The 17558-nt window shown below is 36.5% G+C and overlaps 1 protein-coding gene across 1 annotated transcript in view; it reads left to right on the forward strand.

The window, feature by feature from the left end:
* The window catches only part of KDM5B (lysine demethylase 5B), a 57250-nt gene extending 43063 nt beyond the window's left edge, over positions 1-14187 (forward strand). The window contains 12 exon segments of the mRNA XM_032217281.1: positions 528-652; positions 1301-1451; positions 2905-3019; positions 3633-3988; positions 4987-5125; positions 5567-5746; positions 6945-7103; positions 7489-7974; positions 10642-10753; positions 11916-12043; positions 12519-12827; positions 13353-14187. Of these exon segments, the coding sequence (XP_032073172.1) occupies positions 528-652; positions 1301-1451; positions 2905-3019; positions 3633-3988; positions 4987-5125; positions 5567-5746; positions 6945-7103; positions 7489-7974; positions 10642-10753; positions 11916-12043; positions 12519-12827; positions 13353-13490 (2398 nt within the window). The 3' untranslated portion in view covers positions 13491-14187.
* The last annotated feature ends 3371 nt before the right edge of the window (positions 14188-17558 follow it).

Consider the following 17558-nt stretch of genomic DNA (forward strand, 5'->3'; position numbering starts at 1 on the left):
GGAAGGAAACACCAAGTCTTTCCTTTACCATTCTCCCAGGGATTGTTTCTCAACAACTTCCTCTTGTTGTAAAAACAACTGTGATCTTCACTACCTCAGCACAGTGTATGTCTGTAGAAGATATGTCTTGTTTATGTTCTAATATAGCTTTGACCACCAGAAGACTTGTTACCTTATCTGAAATGGATCAAAATTGATACTGAGGTCAAAAGGAGGAATTTTGTACCTTGTCACATGATTTCCCAATTGGAAAGTTTTATAAATTAAAATATATAAATTTGACATAACATTAGAAATTTAGTGACCCTTAATAACCCTAAAGGCTTATAATACTGAGGCAAGCAAACATGCCATTGTAGAACTAATCTGGGCAAAGCTGATGCTGCCCTTTGCATCAGCTACATAATTATTACTGTACCATAGCAGTGTGTTTCATGCTGTTGTATGCATTGCAGAAGTATTTTTTTTATTAAATCCACAATATTTAGAATTTATAAATAATGGTTTGAACTCTATAATATCTCCAGGTATCGACATACAGTGGATGAACTGTATCCAATGATGAATGCACTTAAGTTGCGGGCAGAATCTTACAATGAATGGGCTTCTAACGTCAGTGAAGCTTTAGAGGCAAAAGTTAATAATAAAAAAAGTATGTATCTTTTGTATTTTTTGCACTGTAGTTAAACATTATGAGATCATATTATCCAATCGTATTCATGTTTATTCCAGAATCCTGTTGAACTAAAGCAAATTAGTTAAGAAAATATACATAATATATCAGATTATATAGCAAAATAACTAAGCAATCATAAATTTAATTTTTTTAATTTATGCTAACTATATCTGTTAACTTTCAACTCTGTGATGTATAAGAATGGAGTAAAAACAAATTAAATAATAAAGATGCATGAAAAATACACACACACACACACACACACACACACACACACAGGATTCATCTCTCAACAGGTGGTATATAAAACCAACAAATAAAATAAAAATCAATCAAAGAGAACTAAATGCTTATTGAAAAAAGGAGATACACTTTGAACGTAAGAAGCAAAGACATGTCTGAGCCTTTAGTGATAACATTCCATAAACCAGGGCCTAGTGGAGAGAGTGCCTGATGTTTCAACCGGGAATCTTTCAAGAAGAGACAGTAGGCCGCCTCAAAATATTCAAAATGGATGGATAGAATTAACTACAAATATGTTGCCTGATATAGCCCTGTGCTATAGAAATGCGCAATAATGTAATAATAATAATTTCTTAACTAAAAACTGTTATCCTCCTAAAGGTCTCATGAATTTCAAAGCTTTAATTGAAGAATCAGAAATAAGAAAGTTTCCAGACAATGATTTATTGCGACATCTTCGATTAGTTACTCAGGATGCAGAGAAATGTGCCTCGGTTGCACAGCAACTTCTCAATGGCAAGAGGCAAACAAGGTATGTTTTTGTGGGTAGATTTAGATTCCTGTGGTGTTTGTTTGGAAACACTATATGTGTCACAGTTACTATTGGCACTGAAACTTGCCTATGTGCATACCTATTGTGCAGTTTCCTTTCAAAATAAATAACACTATGCAATGCACAAAAGAGTAAGTAAATCAAAGAAATCAATACATAAGAAAAGGAAATATTGTTTAATATAGGTTTTGCCGACAACATTCATGATATCTTCTCAGTATTAGTATATAGTATTCTGTGTTTCCAAATATCCTTGTTTCCACCAAATGAATGCATAGTTTCATATGCTTTGTATGCTTTTGTTTTTAATTTTCTCATCTTCTGTTTGAGGATTTCATTCATCCACGTTTTCATTCTTATTCCTTTCTACCCATTCATTGTCCCTTCTTGCATTGCCACTTTGTTAGCATAACAAAGTGACAATGCAAGATGAATAAAATGTCTCGAATAGGCAAAAAAAGTCAACTGAAGTAATTTTTAATCTAATCCAAAGTATTTATACATTAAATAATGTTGCTTTTGCTGCTTCCAGTTAGTAACCCTGACCAAGACAATAAGACCTATTTAAAAAACTCTTTCCCAAATCCAAGTGAGTTATTAAACTCCCAACAGGCAATAATGCAAAGCTTTTATAAGTCTTCACTGAATTCACTGAATTCATTTCACTCTCTTCTTTATATATTTAATAGCATCTTGGGAGAACATAAAAAATTGTAACTATGGATTTTGCAGCAAGATATTTTAACTACTATCTGAATGGCAGCATGAACATGTGCTTATGTACACCCACCTCCACACACACAAACACTGGTTTGGCCTTGGAAAAGTCCTTATGCATTTCACAAAATGTTTCAATACTCTTAGATTTCTCTAATAGTTTTTATCCAACTGTAATTAGGCTGATCAGAATTACTTCTTACATATCTCACATATCTCTTAAGCCTTCTACCATCTCAGATTTCCACCTTAAAGTTAGGATAGTTGTAGAATTTGTACATCCCTATCTGCCATTTAAGTTAACTGCCCATTAAATTTTGGTGGTTTATATCACAATTTGGGTTTAAGATCTCAGGCTGGTGGACACCAGGGCCTAGCTGAACTGTGCAGACGGCTTGGTGGAAATACCTAAGTGTGGTCCTCAAAGGAGGTCATGATGCTGGAGGAGTTGTATACAAAGTTTTCAGGTGTCACATATTGTGCATTCTTGTTCTAATTGATGACATGACAGCAGAATTAGATCGCTAACACAGAAAATGTGGACCATAAAAATCTGTTCACATGATTATGATTCTAATGGATAGCTGGTTTGAGAAAAATATTTACATATTAACAAGTATTGTTTTAATAAGTTAGTTGAATAAAGATGAAATAACAAGATAAATGTATTTAATGTACCCTTTAGTGGTATAAAACTTTTTCTGTGTAATTGCAGATACCGGTCTGGAGGAGGAAAATCTCAAAATCAGTTGACCGTGAATGAACTCCGTTTATTTGTTAGACAACTGCATGCTTTACCATGTGTCCTTAACCAAACAACACTACTGAAGGTAACTTGGAATTATCAATGGAATAAACTAGAATTTTTTTCCTCCAAATAATAGATATAAATATACCTTCTTATATTTTCAAAGATTCAGGAACTTAAATAAGTAAATGTCATTGTAGATCTGTTTGGTATAAGCCAGTTAATAAACTGTATGAACTAACGGATTCCATGGCCTTTATTTGCCAATTGAGCAGAATGCTTTAGGAGAGTCCCAAGTGACAGATATTGCCTCGGGTTCAGTGAGAACCTATCCACAGCCAACATGAGACCTATGATGAAGCCAGATTGTTTATATAACCTCTTTAAAAATTCTTTTAGCATTTTATTTTCTCTTGATTTATCCAATCTGATCCATTTAGGCACAGGGCGGGATGCTCCACTGCAAATCTAGTGAAGAATTGTTAAATCCTTAAACATTATTAATTTAGACTGTAGTGTAAATAATTTTGAGAGAAGCATACCTTGCATTCTGATTTCTTTGTCACTTAGTTGCAGAAGTAATATACATTATTTGTCAGTAAATGCAAAAATGCTGTTAAAATAATTTTTAAAATAGCTACAGTTCTGGTTTGAAAATTTTATTTTTTACTTATTCTCACTGCTTCATATTTTAGGATCTTCTTAATCGTGTAGAAGACTTTCAGAAATACAGTGAAAAACTTCTCTCTGAAGAAATCCCCAGTGCTTCAAAACTGCAAGAACTTTTAGAAGTCAGTTTTGACTTTGATGTTGACCTTCCTCAGCTTGGTGAATTAAGACTACGCTTAGAACAAGCACGTTGGTTGGAAGATGTGCAAAATGTTTGCTTGGACCACACTTCTCTTACTCTGGATGATATGAGAAGACTCATAGACTCTGGTGTTGGACTAGCACCTCATCCTGCAGTTGAGAAGGCAATGGCCAGGCTCCAAGAACTTTTAACAGTGTCTGAACACTGGGATGACAAGGCTAGAACTCTGATAAAAGCCAGGTAGAAAATGAGTCTTCTTGTTTCAGAACTCTTAAAATTCCCATTGCTTTTCAGTGATTTAAGTTCTTATTTTTCCTCAACCTATAATAAAAATGAAAAAAAGTGTTCTGCTAGCGTTAAAAAAAGCAACATCAAATTGTATGTTTAGTAGAAGAAAGGTATCTCTCTTTGGTAACCAATAATTCATATTCTGTTAGCAATTTCATTGCTGATTCTTATTTTAAATATTACTTGAGAATGTACGTTACTTAATAATGTTTAAAATAAAGGAAGGGAAATAGTTTTACATAGTACAGGTAGTCTTCGACATACAACAATTCATTTAGAGACAGTTTGAAGTTATGAGCCAATAGTGGTTACTACTGGTTCTTCCAGCTCTGATTGTCCCAGCACCCTGCAGTCATATGATTGCAATCTGCTTGCCAACTGGTTCACATTTAAGATTGGTTGCCGTGCCTTGTGGTTATGTGATTGCCATTTGCAACTTTACCTGCTAACTTCCCAGAATGCCAATGTTGACGTGCTCCGCAGGCATTCACATAATACCAGACACCTTCATTTCCCTGTGATAGTGTCAACTTGGAAGTTTAAGGTATTTTGGATTGCAGCTCCCAATACTCTTCTTTTCGCTGGCTATGTTGATGAGAGTAGAAGACAACCTGATATATCAGGTTGCCTATGCTCTTCCAAAAGCCAACTATTTCCAGTACTGAATTGCTAACAAGCATGTTCAGTAATCAGTGATTAGGGCTGCAATCTAACAATATCAAAAAGTTTGAATTTGGGGACTAAAGCAAGTCATACATAAAGTGTTATGGTTTCATAGCAAGTTCACACTATAATATTCCACACTGAGGAATGCAATAAAGTTTTAATTCTTTTTTTAAACCTATAAATGTATAATTCAAACTTTAACGTATGGTGTCATAGTGAACATTTTTTAGAAACCTTTGAATTTGGGAGGCCTGACAGAACTCTTGTGTTCCCTTTACTTTAAGACCACGACAGTCATTAAGCAGTCTTGAAGCAGCAGTGAAGGAAATAGATGTTATCCCTGCTTATCTTCCAAATGGAATTGCTTTGAAAGATGCTGTAAAGAAGGCCAAAGATTGGCTACAAGAAGTGGAGAGCCTCCAGGTAGGAAGAAAAATCTAATAATTGCAAGTGATGCTTTAATTTCTCTATACTTTCATTTCTGAGATCTCTGTGATGTTTGATTATAAGCAGTTGCTGTAATATGTACTGTAAATGACATTTAAAAAAGACTAATGAGTCCTCTTAAAAAAACCAACAAAGTAGAAGACTTCTTGTATGTTATAAAATGTATAAGGCTTCTGCAGCAATATAGATACACATTTTTTACTTTTAAAAATCCTTATTTCTAATAGCCTGCTTTTATAGCTTTAACAAATTATAAAAGTAGTAATATAGTTGATTGTTACTTACAATGATAAGTAATATAAAACAACATAAAAGCAAAAATGACTGCTGTTATCTAATGTCTGGTTTCATTTTGTATATCTTCAACTTCATTATAATATTCTCTACTGCATGTTTGTAACATTTCTGCCTTATTAGGCTGGTGGACGTGTACCTGTGTTGGACATGCTTGTAGAACTTATCACAAGAAGTCGCTCTATTCCAGTTCATCTGGACTATCTGCCAAGGCTGGAGTCTTTAGTAGCTGAAGTTCAAGTTTGGAAAGAGTGCGCAAGCAATACTTTCTTGTCTGAGGACTCTTCCTATTCTCTTCTGGAGGTAATTTATTTCCACATTTACTGTGAATAGATAATTTATTTAGGGCTATCATAGTAATTAAACAAATGATAATTAAGAATTAAGGTTTGGTCAAATGCTTGATTGGAATTTACAAGATGAACACTCTTTCTGAGATCTCGGGCTTGCCCTGGCCAATAATGGAACTAGAAGCCTTGTAGGTTGTAATGTAACAGTTCCTTGGAGTTTTTCTCTCTCTTTTTAAACATTAATTAGAAATGTCAACAAAGAAGAAAGCCAGCAACTTCTCAGTGCAAAGTTCAAGCCTTATTTAAAGTAGAAGCAAGGTTTGGGTTTTGTGCTATTTTTATCTGCCCATGCAGTGACAGGGAGTTTAGTCTCACACTTTGGGCAGGATGGTTGTCACAAGTAGCGTGTTATTTTAACAGATCATCTGATCTTAGGCTAAGTGTTCTGCCCTCACATGAGGAATCTTTTATGCTTATTTTTGTGTGTGTTTGTGCTGGCAGATCATGTAGGTCAGGGGTGGGTTTCTCGCCCCGTTCCAACCGGTTCGGTTGGAACGAGGCTGGCGGCGTCCTCGCGCATGCGCGCGCATGCGTACTAGCGTCTGTGCGATGCTCCAGCTGCTCCTGGAGGATTGCGCAGGCGCTGTATGCGTCCTGCGCATGCGTAGAAGCGCAGAATTAGGCAAAACCGGGTAAGGAGCGGGCGGGCGCGGGAGGGGGCCTTCGCCGTTCCCGGAAGTTACTTACTTCCGGGTTCGGTGACCAACCGGATCGCAGGGACCGCCGCGAACCGGTTGAAACCCACCCCTGATGTAGGTGAACCTAAAGAAAGCACTTTAGTTGATGATTGGGAAGGATTATGCTGTGGAATATTTCTCTTTCAATTGTCAAGGCTCATAGATGTATATGAGGAAGGAGAAAACATGCTACAATCCAGGGTATTCACCTATTGGTATTGTAGACAAGCATTTCCCCCCTCCCTGGCTTAGTTCTATTAATTATTTTGTAAAATTTTGGAAGTACCTGCCAATCTTTAAATTGCAAGTTGGCATTTTTTAATCTGGGTATTTGCATGAAGGCTTTTAGAAATAGATAATGTATGTATTATATATAATTATTGAATGGTCTCTCATTCCTCCAGAGCAGGCTTAGTAGAACACATTGCTCTGTGATACACAAGAAGAAAATATGACAGTTTTAATTTTTGCCAGGTGTTATGTCCAAGATGTGATATTGGGACATCAGGATTTAAAAGAAAAACAAAGAAAACAAAAGAATCTGTTCCAAATGGGAAAAAAAAGAGCCCCAAACTTGAGAGCTTATGTGATTTAGAAAGAGCATTATCTGAATGTAAGGAAACTGCAGCTGCGGTACGTATTCATTCTGAAATGTGTTTAATGAACTTATGTGCTTATAAAGCTTGTTATTTTATGAAGCTTCTTTTTCCATTCAGAGACAGAATTGTACATTACTACCTTTTTTGCTTCGAATATTAATATATATTCTTAATGTTACTAAAGTAAAATCAGATTTTTCTATCCATTTAATTGAATGCATTCTGTGAAGAAAAGTAAAGCTTTGCATTCTGGCATCTAAGATTACCTTAACAGTTGTCCAAATGGCAGAATGTGAACCATTTCAAAAAAATTCATTTTTCTTAGAACTTTTTTTGCAAGAGTTGTAGCAAATTGTAACTGAACATTTTAGGGACTTTTTAAAATGTCTCTAAATAATTTTCATGTAATTCGTTATCAGATGGCCATGCTTGGTGAAGCCCGTTTAAAAGAAATGGAAGCACTGCATTCTCTAAGAGCAATAAATGAAGAAAAAATCTTTTCTGATGAACAGAATGTAGAGATCAAAGTTTGCCTCTGTCAGAGAGAGCCGGCAGCACCAATGATACAGTGTGAGCTATGCAGAGGAATGTTCCATACCAGCTGTGTTTCAGTGTCCAGCAATTTGCAGGGACCTTGGGTATGGCTTTGCCCTCACTGCCATAGATCCGAAAAGCCACCTTTAGAAAAGATTCTACCTTTACTGGCTTCTTTACAGAGAATTCGGGTGAGACTGCCTGAGGGAGATGCCTTACGGTATATGATAGAGAGAACCGTGAACTGGCAACATAGAGCACAACAAATGTTATCCTCAGGGAATATAAAACTTTTAGCAAACAAAGTGGACTCAGGGATATTGTACAGCAAATGGCAAACCATGGCAGGCCAGTTGCAAGAGACCAATAAGGTAAGATTCTAGTCATATCCTAGCAAAGTGCTATATGAATACCAGTATGAATGCTGCTACATTTTACTTTTTAGATAAATAAGAGCAAAAAAAAATCAATTTAATGGATATGTGGCCTGCAGAGTATAAACATTTATAGTGATTTTACAAATTGTTAGTTGATCAGCTAGGTATAGAGTCCTGCAAGGATGTGGATTTGAAGGGGGAAAAGTGATACAACAGATCCTTCCCTCCCTTTCCTTTTCCTTCCTTCCTTCCTTCCTTCCTTCCTTCCTTCCTTCCTTCCTTCCTTCCTTCCTTCACCAAACTAATAACTCAGGGCAGTTCATAGCACCCGTGATAAGAACATAAAGAATAATAGTTAAGAATATCCTGGAAAAAAGCTAACTGCCACTACTCTTAAACCAACATTTTCAATACATGAGAAACCACAATTTCTAGGCTCCAGCATCACCCTATCTCAATACCTGGGAGGAAAACCATCTTTATAATGCTTTCTGGACAGCTAAAAGAGAGGGGGCTTGCCAGATTTCAGGTGGGAGAAGGGCAAGAGCTATTAAGACAATAAGCTTTCTAGGTATCAGTAGAGAACCATATTTGAGAGAATCAACCTGTAGTGTGTGCAGGCAGTGGAGCAGGCAGATAATTTTCACCTGAAACTCTGCCAGTGTATTTTTTTCACTGTGATAAGCAGCACCTTGAATTGTACCTGGAAAGAAAATGGAAGTCAGTACAATTCAAACAGTGGTATGATAATAGGCAAACTGAGGGGCAGCTGCAAACACCACTGAGTTCTAGACTAGTTGTAATTTCTAGTTGGCTTTCAAGGACAGCACCATGTAGAGTATAGTGCAGTAATTGAACTGAGAAGTGATCAAGACATGAGTGACTTAGAGCAAAGCTTCTCAATTCATCAATGAGCACAATTGCTGCATAAAATGGATCTTTGCAAAAGCTTCCTATTCACAACTCTCATTTGTCCCTCAAGCAGGAGCCACGAGTCTCAGAGAATCCACAATTGTAGACCATCTCTGTCCATAGGAGTGCTACTCCCATCAAGAATTCAAATATTCAATATTTCTTCAAATCCACAAAGGCCAAAAACTCTAAATCATTCTGTCTTAGCAAGGTTATATTGGATCCATTTTCTCCCCATGTAGACTCTTACAGCCTCTAGATACTGGGTCGGCACCTGAATGGCATTGCCTGCCTGCCTAGGACTATGATATATAATTGAATATCATCAGCATACTGATGATATTTAGCTTCTTACCAATTGATGAAATTATTTAGCAGTTGCATATAGATTTTAAACAGGAACAGAACACCACAGCCATGTCATTCAGGCTATATGGCATCATTCTGTCTTGCAATGAGGTGTTAACCATAGCTTGGACCCAATTGCATGTCATCTTCTGGAGGCCTTAACCAGAAGTGTCGGCCCTGAACGCAAGTAGCTGAACTGATAGCTGTGAGGATTCTATCCATTCCTTCAGAATGGATAGTGGCCAATGATTTGTTGAAATGGTAAATAAAAGCCTAATTAACTCAACAGTGCAGTATACAATGTGCGGAGGAATATAGTGTGTATATAAATGGGTGAACATGCTTGATCCAATAATAAACATACTAGTTGCGCAGTATTAAATTCTGAGCAATTAATAGTCAGATAAAATGCTATCAATGTATTTCAAGCTATTTCAGGTATTTCAGTCTTAATTCATATATGTATGTATGTATGCATGCATGCATGCATGCATGTATGTAGTACATATTTTTCATGAATATTGCCCTTTACCAGTTTTACCTACAGATTTCAGTTACTTGATGTCACTGTAAAAACACCATATAGAAGTGAATATATAACTTTTCCTTGGATCCTTTTTCTTTCCGATCTGCGTGGTTGTTATAATAAAGTTGTGTATAACAATCCCTTTGCTTCAGAGTACTTTTCAGTCAGCTATTCTGATGTTACTTGAGACAGTCAATCTCAAACTCAGTTAATCTTGGATGAAATCTGCTGACTGGGGAAGGAATGGGAATTTGGAAAAAGAAGAAAAAGAATACTAATATAAGAAAAAGACTTATTCAGAGCAAAGTCTGTCTAGTGTTTTTCCTGGTGATTTGCGGTGTTATCTATGCATAAGATGCAGAAGCAATTTATGCTTCTCTCTTCCTTGAGTAACTGGTTTTCATTAATTATTTCCTATTTATTGGTAATAGCTATTGATAGATGTCTTCTCAGTTTAATTATCTTTTAATATAATCTCAGCCTAGGGCTATTTATGCAATTGATTTCATAAAAGTAATTATTCATAGTGTAAAGCGGACCTGTACAACTTGTAGAGAAGAAAGGGCCACATTGATAAAGTATAGTATATATCTTCATTACAGTCAAAGACCAGCAATATACATTACTTTTTACAATATATTAAAAAAGTACTGATATTAAAAGTGGATAATAACATATATGCTCTCAAACTGTTCAGGTGACTCCCTGGTTTACGTGGGTGAAAAGCCGATAAGTATGGGAGTAAATACAATGGACAAGAAATAGTTAGAGATATGTCCAAATAATTGGTACAAAATGACAGCTATAATTCTATAACCAATTTTTTTCTTTATAGATTATTACAATAAAAATGTGTTTAATTTTTTTAAAATCAGGTTTCACAGACAATTGGTGCCACATCTTTCTCATTGCCTCACGAGTGGAATAACAGATCAATACATTTACATTCACCTTTTTCTACAGGACAAAATTGCATCCCCCTTCATAGTAAGTATTTTTACTTCCTGGTATTGAAGTATAAAATCCTAAATACATATGAGATCTCTCATGTTTCTCACCGTACTGAGATCTGATAGGATGAGTGTGCCCCAGGCCTTCTCAGTTAAATAACACTATCTGATGGAATACTATCCCTCCCAAGATATAGCTTGTCTCCACCCTGCTTGTGTTAAAAATAGCCAGAAAATCTGGCTACATCCCCGGTTAAAGAAGCTGGTGGGTCTTTCATATTTGCCGGTAATTTAATTATTGGGATTTTTTATGGCACATGTGTTGCCATAAATGCATTGTATGATAAAATGTATTGTACACTGTCCAGAGTTGTTTAGAGTAGAACAACCTAATTCCGTTCTAAAATCAACCAATCAATACATCTTGTGGAATCTCAAGAGGCAGGCCTTCTCTGTTGCCACTCCCGCCTTCTAAAGTACTATTTCTCCAGAGGTCTATTTGGCTGCCTCGCTGCTCTATCTTAGAAAAGCATTGAAAACGTAGCTTTTTGGACCAGAATGGGATAACTCACCATGGCCAACTTGTTGTGGCCATTTTGCCATGGCCAGCTCTCCATGGGACAACTCATCATGGCCAATTCACCATGAGACAACTCGCTCCACGTGGGATAACTCAATGTGATGTTATCCGCCACTGTTTCTTTGACATTACTTCCATTTTTGTGAAAATGGACAAAAATGAAAATAATGAAACAGTGACAGATATTTATCACATTGAGTTTGGTGAGTTTTCTCTTGACAAATTGGCTGTGGAAAGTTGTCCTGTGGCAAGTTGGCCACAACGAAATGGCTGTTGTGAATTGGTCACAACGAGTTCTCCTAGACACTCTTTGAATGTTTTCTGAATCCTGCAGAGTGATAATTGATGAAGGATGTCTGGAACTGTTTCTTATCATTGTTTAATTTTTGCATCTTTTGTACTCTGTTTTTCTATTCAATCTTTAATTCAGATTGATTTGAATCTTTCTCATTTTGTGGTTATAAATCAAATATTTATGGATAAGATATAATGTATGTATGTATGTATGCATGCACGTGTGTATGTACATGATTATACAAATATATAGTGAGTGTTTGTAAAATGAATTTCCTTTGTCACCTCTGGAGAATTTAAAAAATCCATATTGGATTTGTTGTAGCCATAAGTACAGAATTGAATGAGCTAATGATGGAAGCCCAATTACTACAAGTATCGCTACCTGAAATACAAGAACTATATGAGATCTTATTTACAAAGGAAAAGTCAGTAGGACCAACAAGTGAAAAAGTAAGTACTGAACTAGACTGTAAGAAACTAGCATTCCCTGGGCACAGTTTCTGGAAGAGTAGTTTAAAAAATAATAATAATAATTGCTATAAAAGAATAATCAAGGGTATTTTCAGAATGTTAAAAATTGACACAAGCATTGTAGACGTGGCTAATCAGTGCATACACATCAATGTGTCCATGGTGATTTTTAAATATTTATTAATGAAGTAGAATCCATGCTTGCCAGATAACACACTATCCCTTTCCCAAATTTTTAAATATTTATTAATTTTTATTCAAGCTTACATAAGCACTAAGAAAAAGACATTGCAAAGCTACACAAGACAAAGTACAGATTATTTCTATAATTATCCAAAGTTTAGTACATTGCTACAAATATGCTTTTTATATTGTACACAGAGAATTGTTGCATGAAAAAAATAATTATAAGTAATGGTTATGTAGTACTTAATTTAAAATATGTTTCTTGTAGAATGATTGTCAAGGGAAGAGAGATGGAATTTGTTCTATGGAAAAGAAGCTGAAGAGACGCTTTGAAAGAGAGAAATTCTGCAGTGAGATGAGAGCAAGAGTAAGAAAAATAGCTCCAAACAAGAAAAAAATGAAATTGACTCATTTGAGGGAGCTGAGCAAATTAGAAAGAGAGGGGCTGTTTGACATTCAGTATACTGGCGAAAGTCAGTTGCTTTTTTCAGAAATGTCATTCTCTGAACAGGAAGACTCTGAAGATGAGAATGCCATTTGTCCAGCTGACAACTGTCTACAGCCTGAAGGTGATGAGGTAAATTGAAACAAAAACTTATGGAGTAAATGGAATAAAAAATACAGGACATAATAGAAGGATAATATTAACAGGCTCTTGTAGGTTATCTATTCCATTGCCCTACTTAATTAAGGGAATTCAGAGTTAAGTTATTTTTGAATAACTGTTCCATCTGCTCACAAATTTTCATTGAGGGGCAAAACCAGCAATCCTGATAGCTAGTTCGTTGTTAAGCTGCTTTTATCATCAACAAATTTCTTCTCGCATTCACCTATAATATATATCTCACATTTTAAGACCATTAGAATGATTTAAGTCTCTTAAATAATAATACTCCAACATGGTTCATTTTATATCTATAGAAAATTAGCATTTTGTTTTCTATATTGTTGGAGGATCTTAGTTATTGAACTCTTTCTTAAGGCATAGTATTCAGAACCAGGCCTGGGGGTAGTATGGCATATATTGTATTGTTGAAATTTTGACAGACATATATAATAATGCTATATATTGAGGCCTTTTCTGGATTTTTTTTCTGTCTAGGTGGACTGGGTCCAGTGTGACGGCTGCTGCAACCAATGGTTTCATCAAGTGTGTGTGGGTGTTTCTCCAGAGATGGCAGAAAAAGAAGACTATATTTGTACAAGCTGTACCAGAAAGGATTCTCCATATCGAAAGTAAATCATTTGATGATCATTTGGGACTGTAGAAGAGAAAGATATTTTTCTCCATAAAGCCACTGGGCTGGTCTTAGAGCCACATTGCAAATGGTGCTACTTCTGTCCTCATGGGATCATTTTTTCAGACTTAAAACAATTTGACACTTTTGTATTTTTATTCTTTAAACTGTTTGTGGTTATTAAGGTTTGAAATGACTCTTTTGGTCTGGGGGTTTTCGCCAGTTTGGAAGGCATCAAGATGTGCACCTTTTCATGTATAGCATTCAATTACCTCTTTGGAATTTACCAGCACACTTAAATCAGCTCTGTTTAGGTGCAAAGCAATGCACTAAGCATCCCCATAATTCTCTTTTTGAAGAAATCCCTGTTTACTCTTAAACATTTTTTAAAATGTTAGATTTCCTTCATTTTGATTTTGTAGACTAGATTTATTTATCTGAGCAATAACTTCTGTGTCTGCTTTCAGTGACTGGAATTATAATTCCAAACAGCGTGTTGGTGCTTTTAGCATTGGTTAATGTACAGAAAGCAAATGTTTAGGTTCTAGTATCACTGATGACACTAGCGATGTAGGAGACAGGAAAGCTCTGTAAAGTAATGGCCACAGCTGTATTTTGGCTTTTTCTTTTTTGGTAGCTTGTATCAAATGTTGCAGTTTATATTGTGGAATAAACAAATGGTTATGTTACAAAATTCAACACTGGCGTCTTTACAGAAGTTGAATTGCAGCCACTTCTATGGCACTTTTTCACACAATATTTTTAAAAGGATCTATGCTATTTCATATTTAGATTTATTACTCTTTTTCATCCTGGGAAGCCTTATTTTAAAAAAATCAAAGAGACAAAAGACTCCTTGTAGGTCACCTATGGGACAAACCTGGTAGTTTGTTATTTTGCGACATATATGTGGACAATCTTGTACAATTGTATGATGGTTCTTACCTATAGTAGACGCAAATATGGCTAAGAATCAGGAAAATGATTCTTAGAAACAGGCTGTGTTAGATCAGTAGTCCTATCTGAATATAATGTGGAAGAAGAAAAATTGCTACATTTGTCATTAAGAAAAACATTTGAGATGTAAGGAACAAGTTAAGGAATTCAGGTATTGTAGAGTTATACGATACAGGTTCAAATTGTTACATGTTTATATTAATTACTTGGTGCCTTTAGGCCATTCACTCACTCTCAGCCCAATCTACGTTTTGGCTTTTTTAGGGATAATAAAATGAAATGATATTGCTATATATATGGTTGGGAAGTTTCAAAGGAAAGGTGGGATGTAAATGCAATGGAAGAAGAATTTTTTTTTTCAAGATTGTCTCAGTGCTTGAAGGCTGTTGTATTTGGGCTACCCAAATCTTAGCAAGTTCCACCTTTAATCTTGGATGCACAATCTGGGGACCTTCCTGGACTCATATCACTTAATTAGTAAGTTGTAGCAGTGGCCAGGGAAGCTTTTGCACTAATTTTATTGTATTAAAATTAGGATGCTGTTCAGATGGCCACTTGTGCCCTGGTTATCCTGTGACTTGATTATCACAATGCATTCTAAATGGGACTGTCTTTGAAGACCATCCAGAAGCTTCACTTGGTCCAGAATGCAGCAGCACAAGCAATAATAAGCATACTTCAATATTCTGACCCCCCTCTCCATACACCAAGGCACTCCAAGACAAGAATACTGCTAGACAATTTATTCACAGTAAATTAACACACTGACAAGACCTTGGCAGCAATCCAGACTTCCAAGATAAGAAATATACATGAGAGCTTCTCCAGCATTTGTAATTAAGTTGAATCCTGCAAATAGTCTCCTCCCAAAGTCTCTCCTTATATACACTCTTGAGAGGAGCCTAATTACAACCACCTGGGTCCAATTATCTTCTGTATCTGCGTAGTTGTTCTCTGCGTCTATCTGCCCACCGTTGCCTGGCATCCAGGACCAATTCCCTTGTCTCCTCCCCACTGCTCCAAGGCCTGACGTCATGAGCACACTCCCTTTGGCTTTCACCGCTGCTCCATGCCTCAGGCGCCTCCTGGTGGTCAACCAGCCTCTCTGGTCCCTGCTCGGAGTCGGAACCCTGTCCAGTGTCCTCCACATCTTCCAGAGCCGACTCATAGGGCCCCTCGCTGTCGGAGTCTGTCTGCAGCTCCAACGGCTCCTGCTGAGCCACAACACTTCAATATGCCTTTGTAACATCATTGCTTCTGGGTGCAATTGAAGATGCTGGTTGTTACCTATAAGGAGCTATATGGTATATAATCTGATTACTTGTGAGACCACCTAACTCCTCTATTTTCTATCTGTCTGGGTACAGTGTCAATCAGCAATGTTGATGTTCTCCAGGTTCCTTCTATTAAACAATTCCACCTATCAGATCTGGAAGCCTGCCTTCTCTGTCATATCATCCCATTTTAAGTTTGTTTATTCTTTGAAAGCATTGGACTATAATTTGGGACAAAATATTTTTACTAGTAGATGAGTGCATTTGTTGTCAATATTTATAATCCAGTTGAAAAGTGTTTCTTTTTGAAAAAGCAAGATTTACATTTTTGAACTCTTAAACCAACATACAAGAAAATATATATACAACAGGATCAAATTTATAATAAATGTTACAGTAAATCCAAAACCTTAGAAGAATGCACTTTTCTAAGGAAAGAAATCTCATCCGATGTCATTCTTAATTATATTAAAGGCTCTGTACTTCTTTTGCAGCATTTTAGAGTTCACATTCTCCTGCTTACAGTATATTGGATTATGTTGTTTTCTACATCCCTGTGTATGAAATATGTTTGCCTTCTCTCTCTTATTATTTGGTGTCCTCACAATCAGTATTTCACAATGCTGACCTACATTAGTTTTACTATAAAATCCTTTCGGTGCTTAATCATATCCTCCTGAAATATGAAAAAGAGTTGGTAAAACAACCTTCCTGGAAGGAAGAATGAGAGGGAGAGGGACACTGCTATTTTTACCTTTCTGTGTATGAAATCTTATTTTCTTCAGACCTGGACTGCTACATTCTCTTATCAGCAAAAAAAGTTAAATATTAAACATCCATACACCACATACACTTTACATTCCTTTATGGTGTGCTCTAATTTTTCACTTTAAAAAATCAAGACAAATCAAGAGGCCTACTTAAAATGCAGCTAGATAATAAACTGAAATGTATCTACTCATTGATGAGAATTATTTCACATTTATATATCTACTGGTTGCAATAGCATGGGGACTATACCCAAGAAATTAAAAGACACTTGCTCCTGGGGAGGAAAGCTGTGGCAAATTTAGACGGCATACGCAGAGACTTCACCCTGCCAACAAAAGTGTGTATAATCAAGGCTATCGTTTTTCCAGTTGCAATGTATGGTTGTGAAAGTTGGACCATAAGGAACGCTGAGCGCCGAAGAATTGAGACCTTTGAACTATGGTGCTGGAGAAGACTCCTGCGTGTCTCTTGGACTGCAAGGCTATCAAACTGGTCAGTCCTAGAGGAAATCAACCCTGACTGCTCTTTAGAAGGCCAGATCCTGAAGATGAAAATGAAATACTTTGGCCACCTAATGAAAAGGAAGGCCTTACTAGAGAAGAGCCTAATGCTGGGAATGATTGAGGACAAAAGAAGAGGGTGACAGAGAATGAGGTGGCTGGATGGAGTCACTGAAGCAGTCTGCATGAGCTTAAATGGACTCCAGGGGATGGTAGAGGACAGGAAGGCCTGGAGGAACATTGTCCATGGGGTTGCGATGGGCCAGACACAATTTCGCAACTAACAATAACAACAAAGCAATAGCAGTTAATACTTATATACTACTTCACGGTGCTTTATAGCCCTCTCTAAGCAGTTTATAGTGTCAGCATATTGCCTGCAACCTGCATCCTCATTTTACCAATCTGGGAAGGGTGGAAATCTGAGTCAACCTTGAACTGGTAAGACTCACACTGCAAAACTGCTGGCAGCTGACAATTAGCAGAAGTAGCCTGCAGTACAGCATTCTAACCACTGTGCCACCATGGCTCTTGCTATATAATATTTCATAAATATGACAGTCATCAG

The sequence above is a fragment of the Thamnophis elegans genome, chromosome 5 (genome assembly GCF_009769535.1).
Source record: "Thamnophis elegans isolate rThaEle1 chromosome 5, rThaEle1.pri, whole genome shotgun sequence".
Taxonomy (NCBI): Eukaryota; Metazoa; Chordata; class Lepidosauria; order Squamata; family Colubridae; genus Thamnophis; species Thamnophis elegans.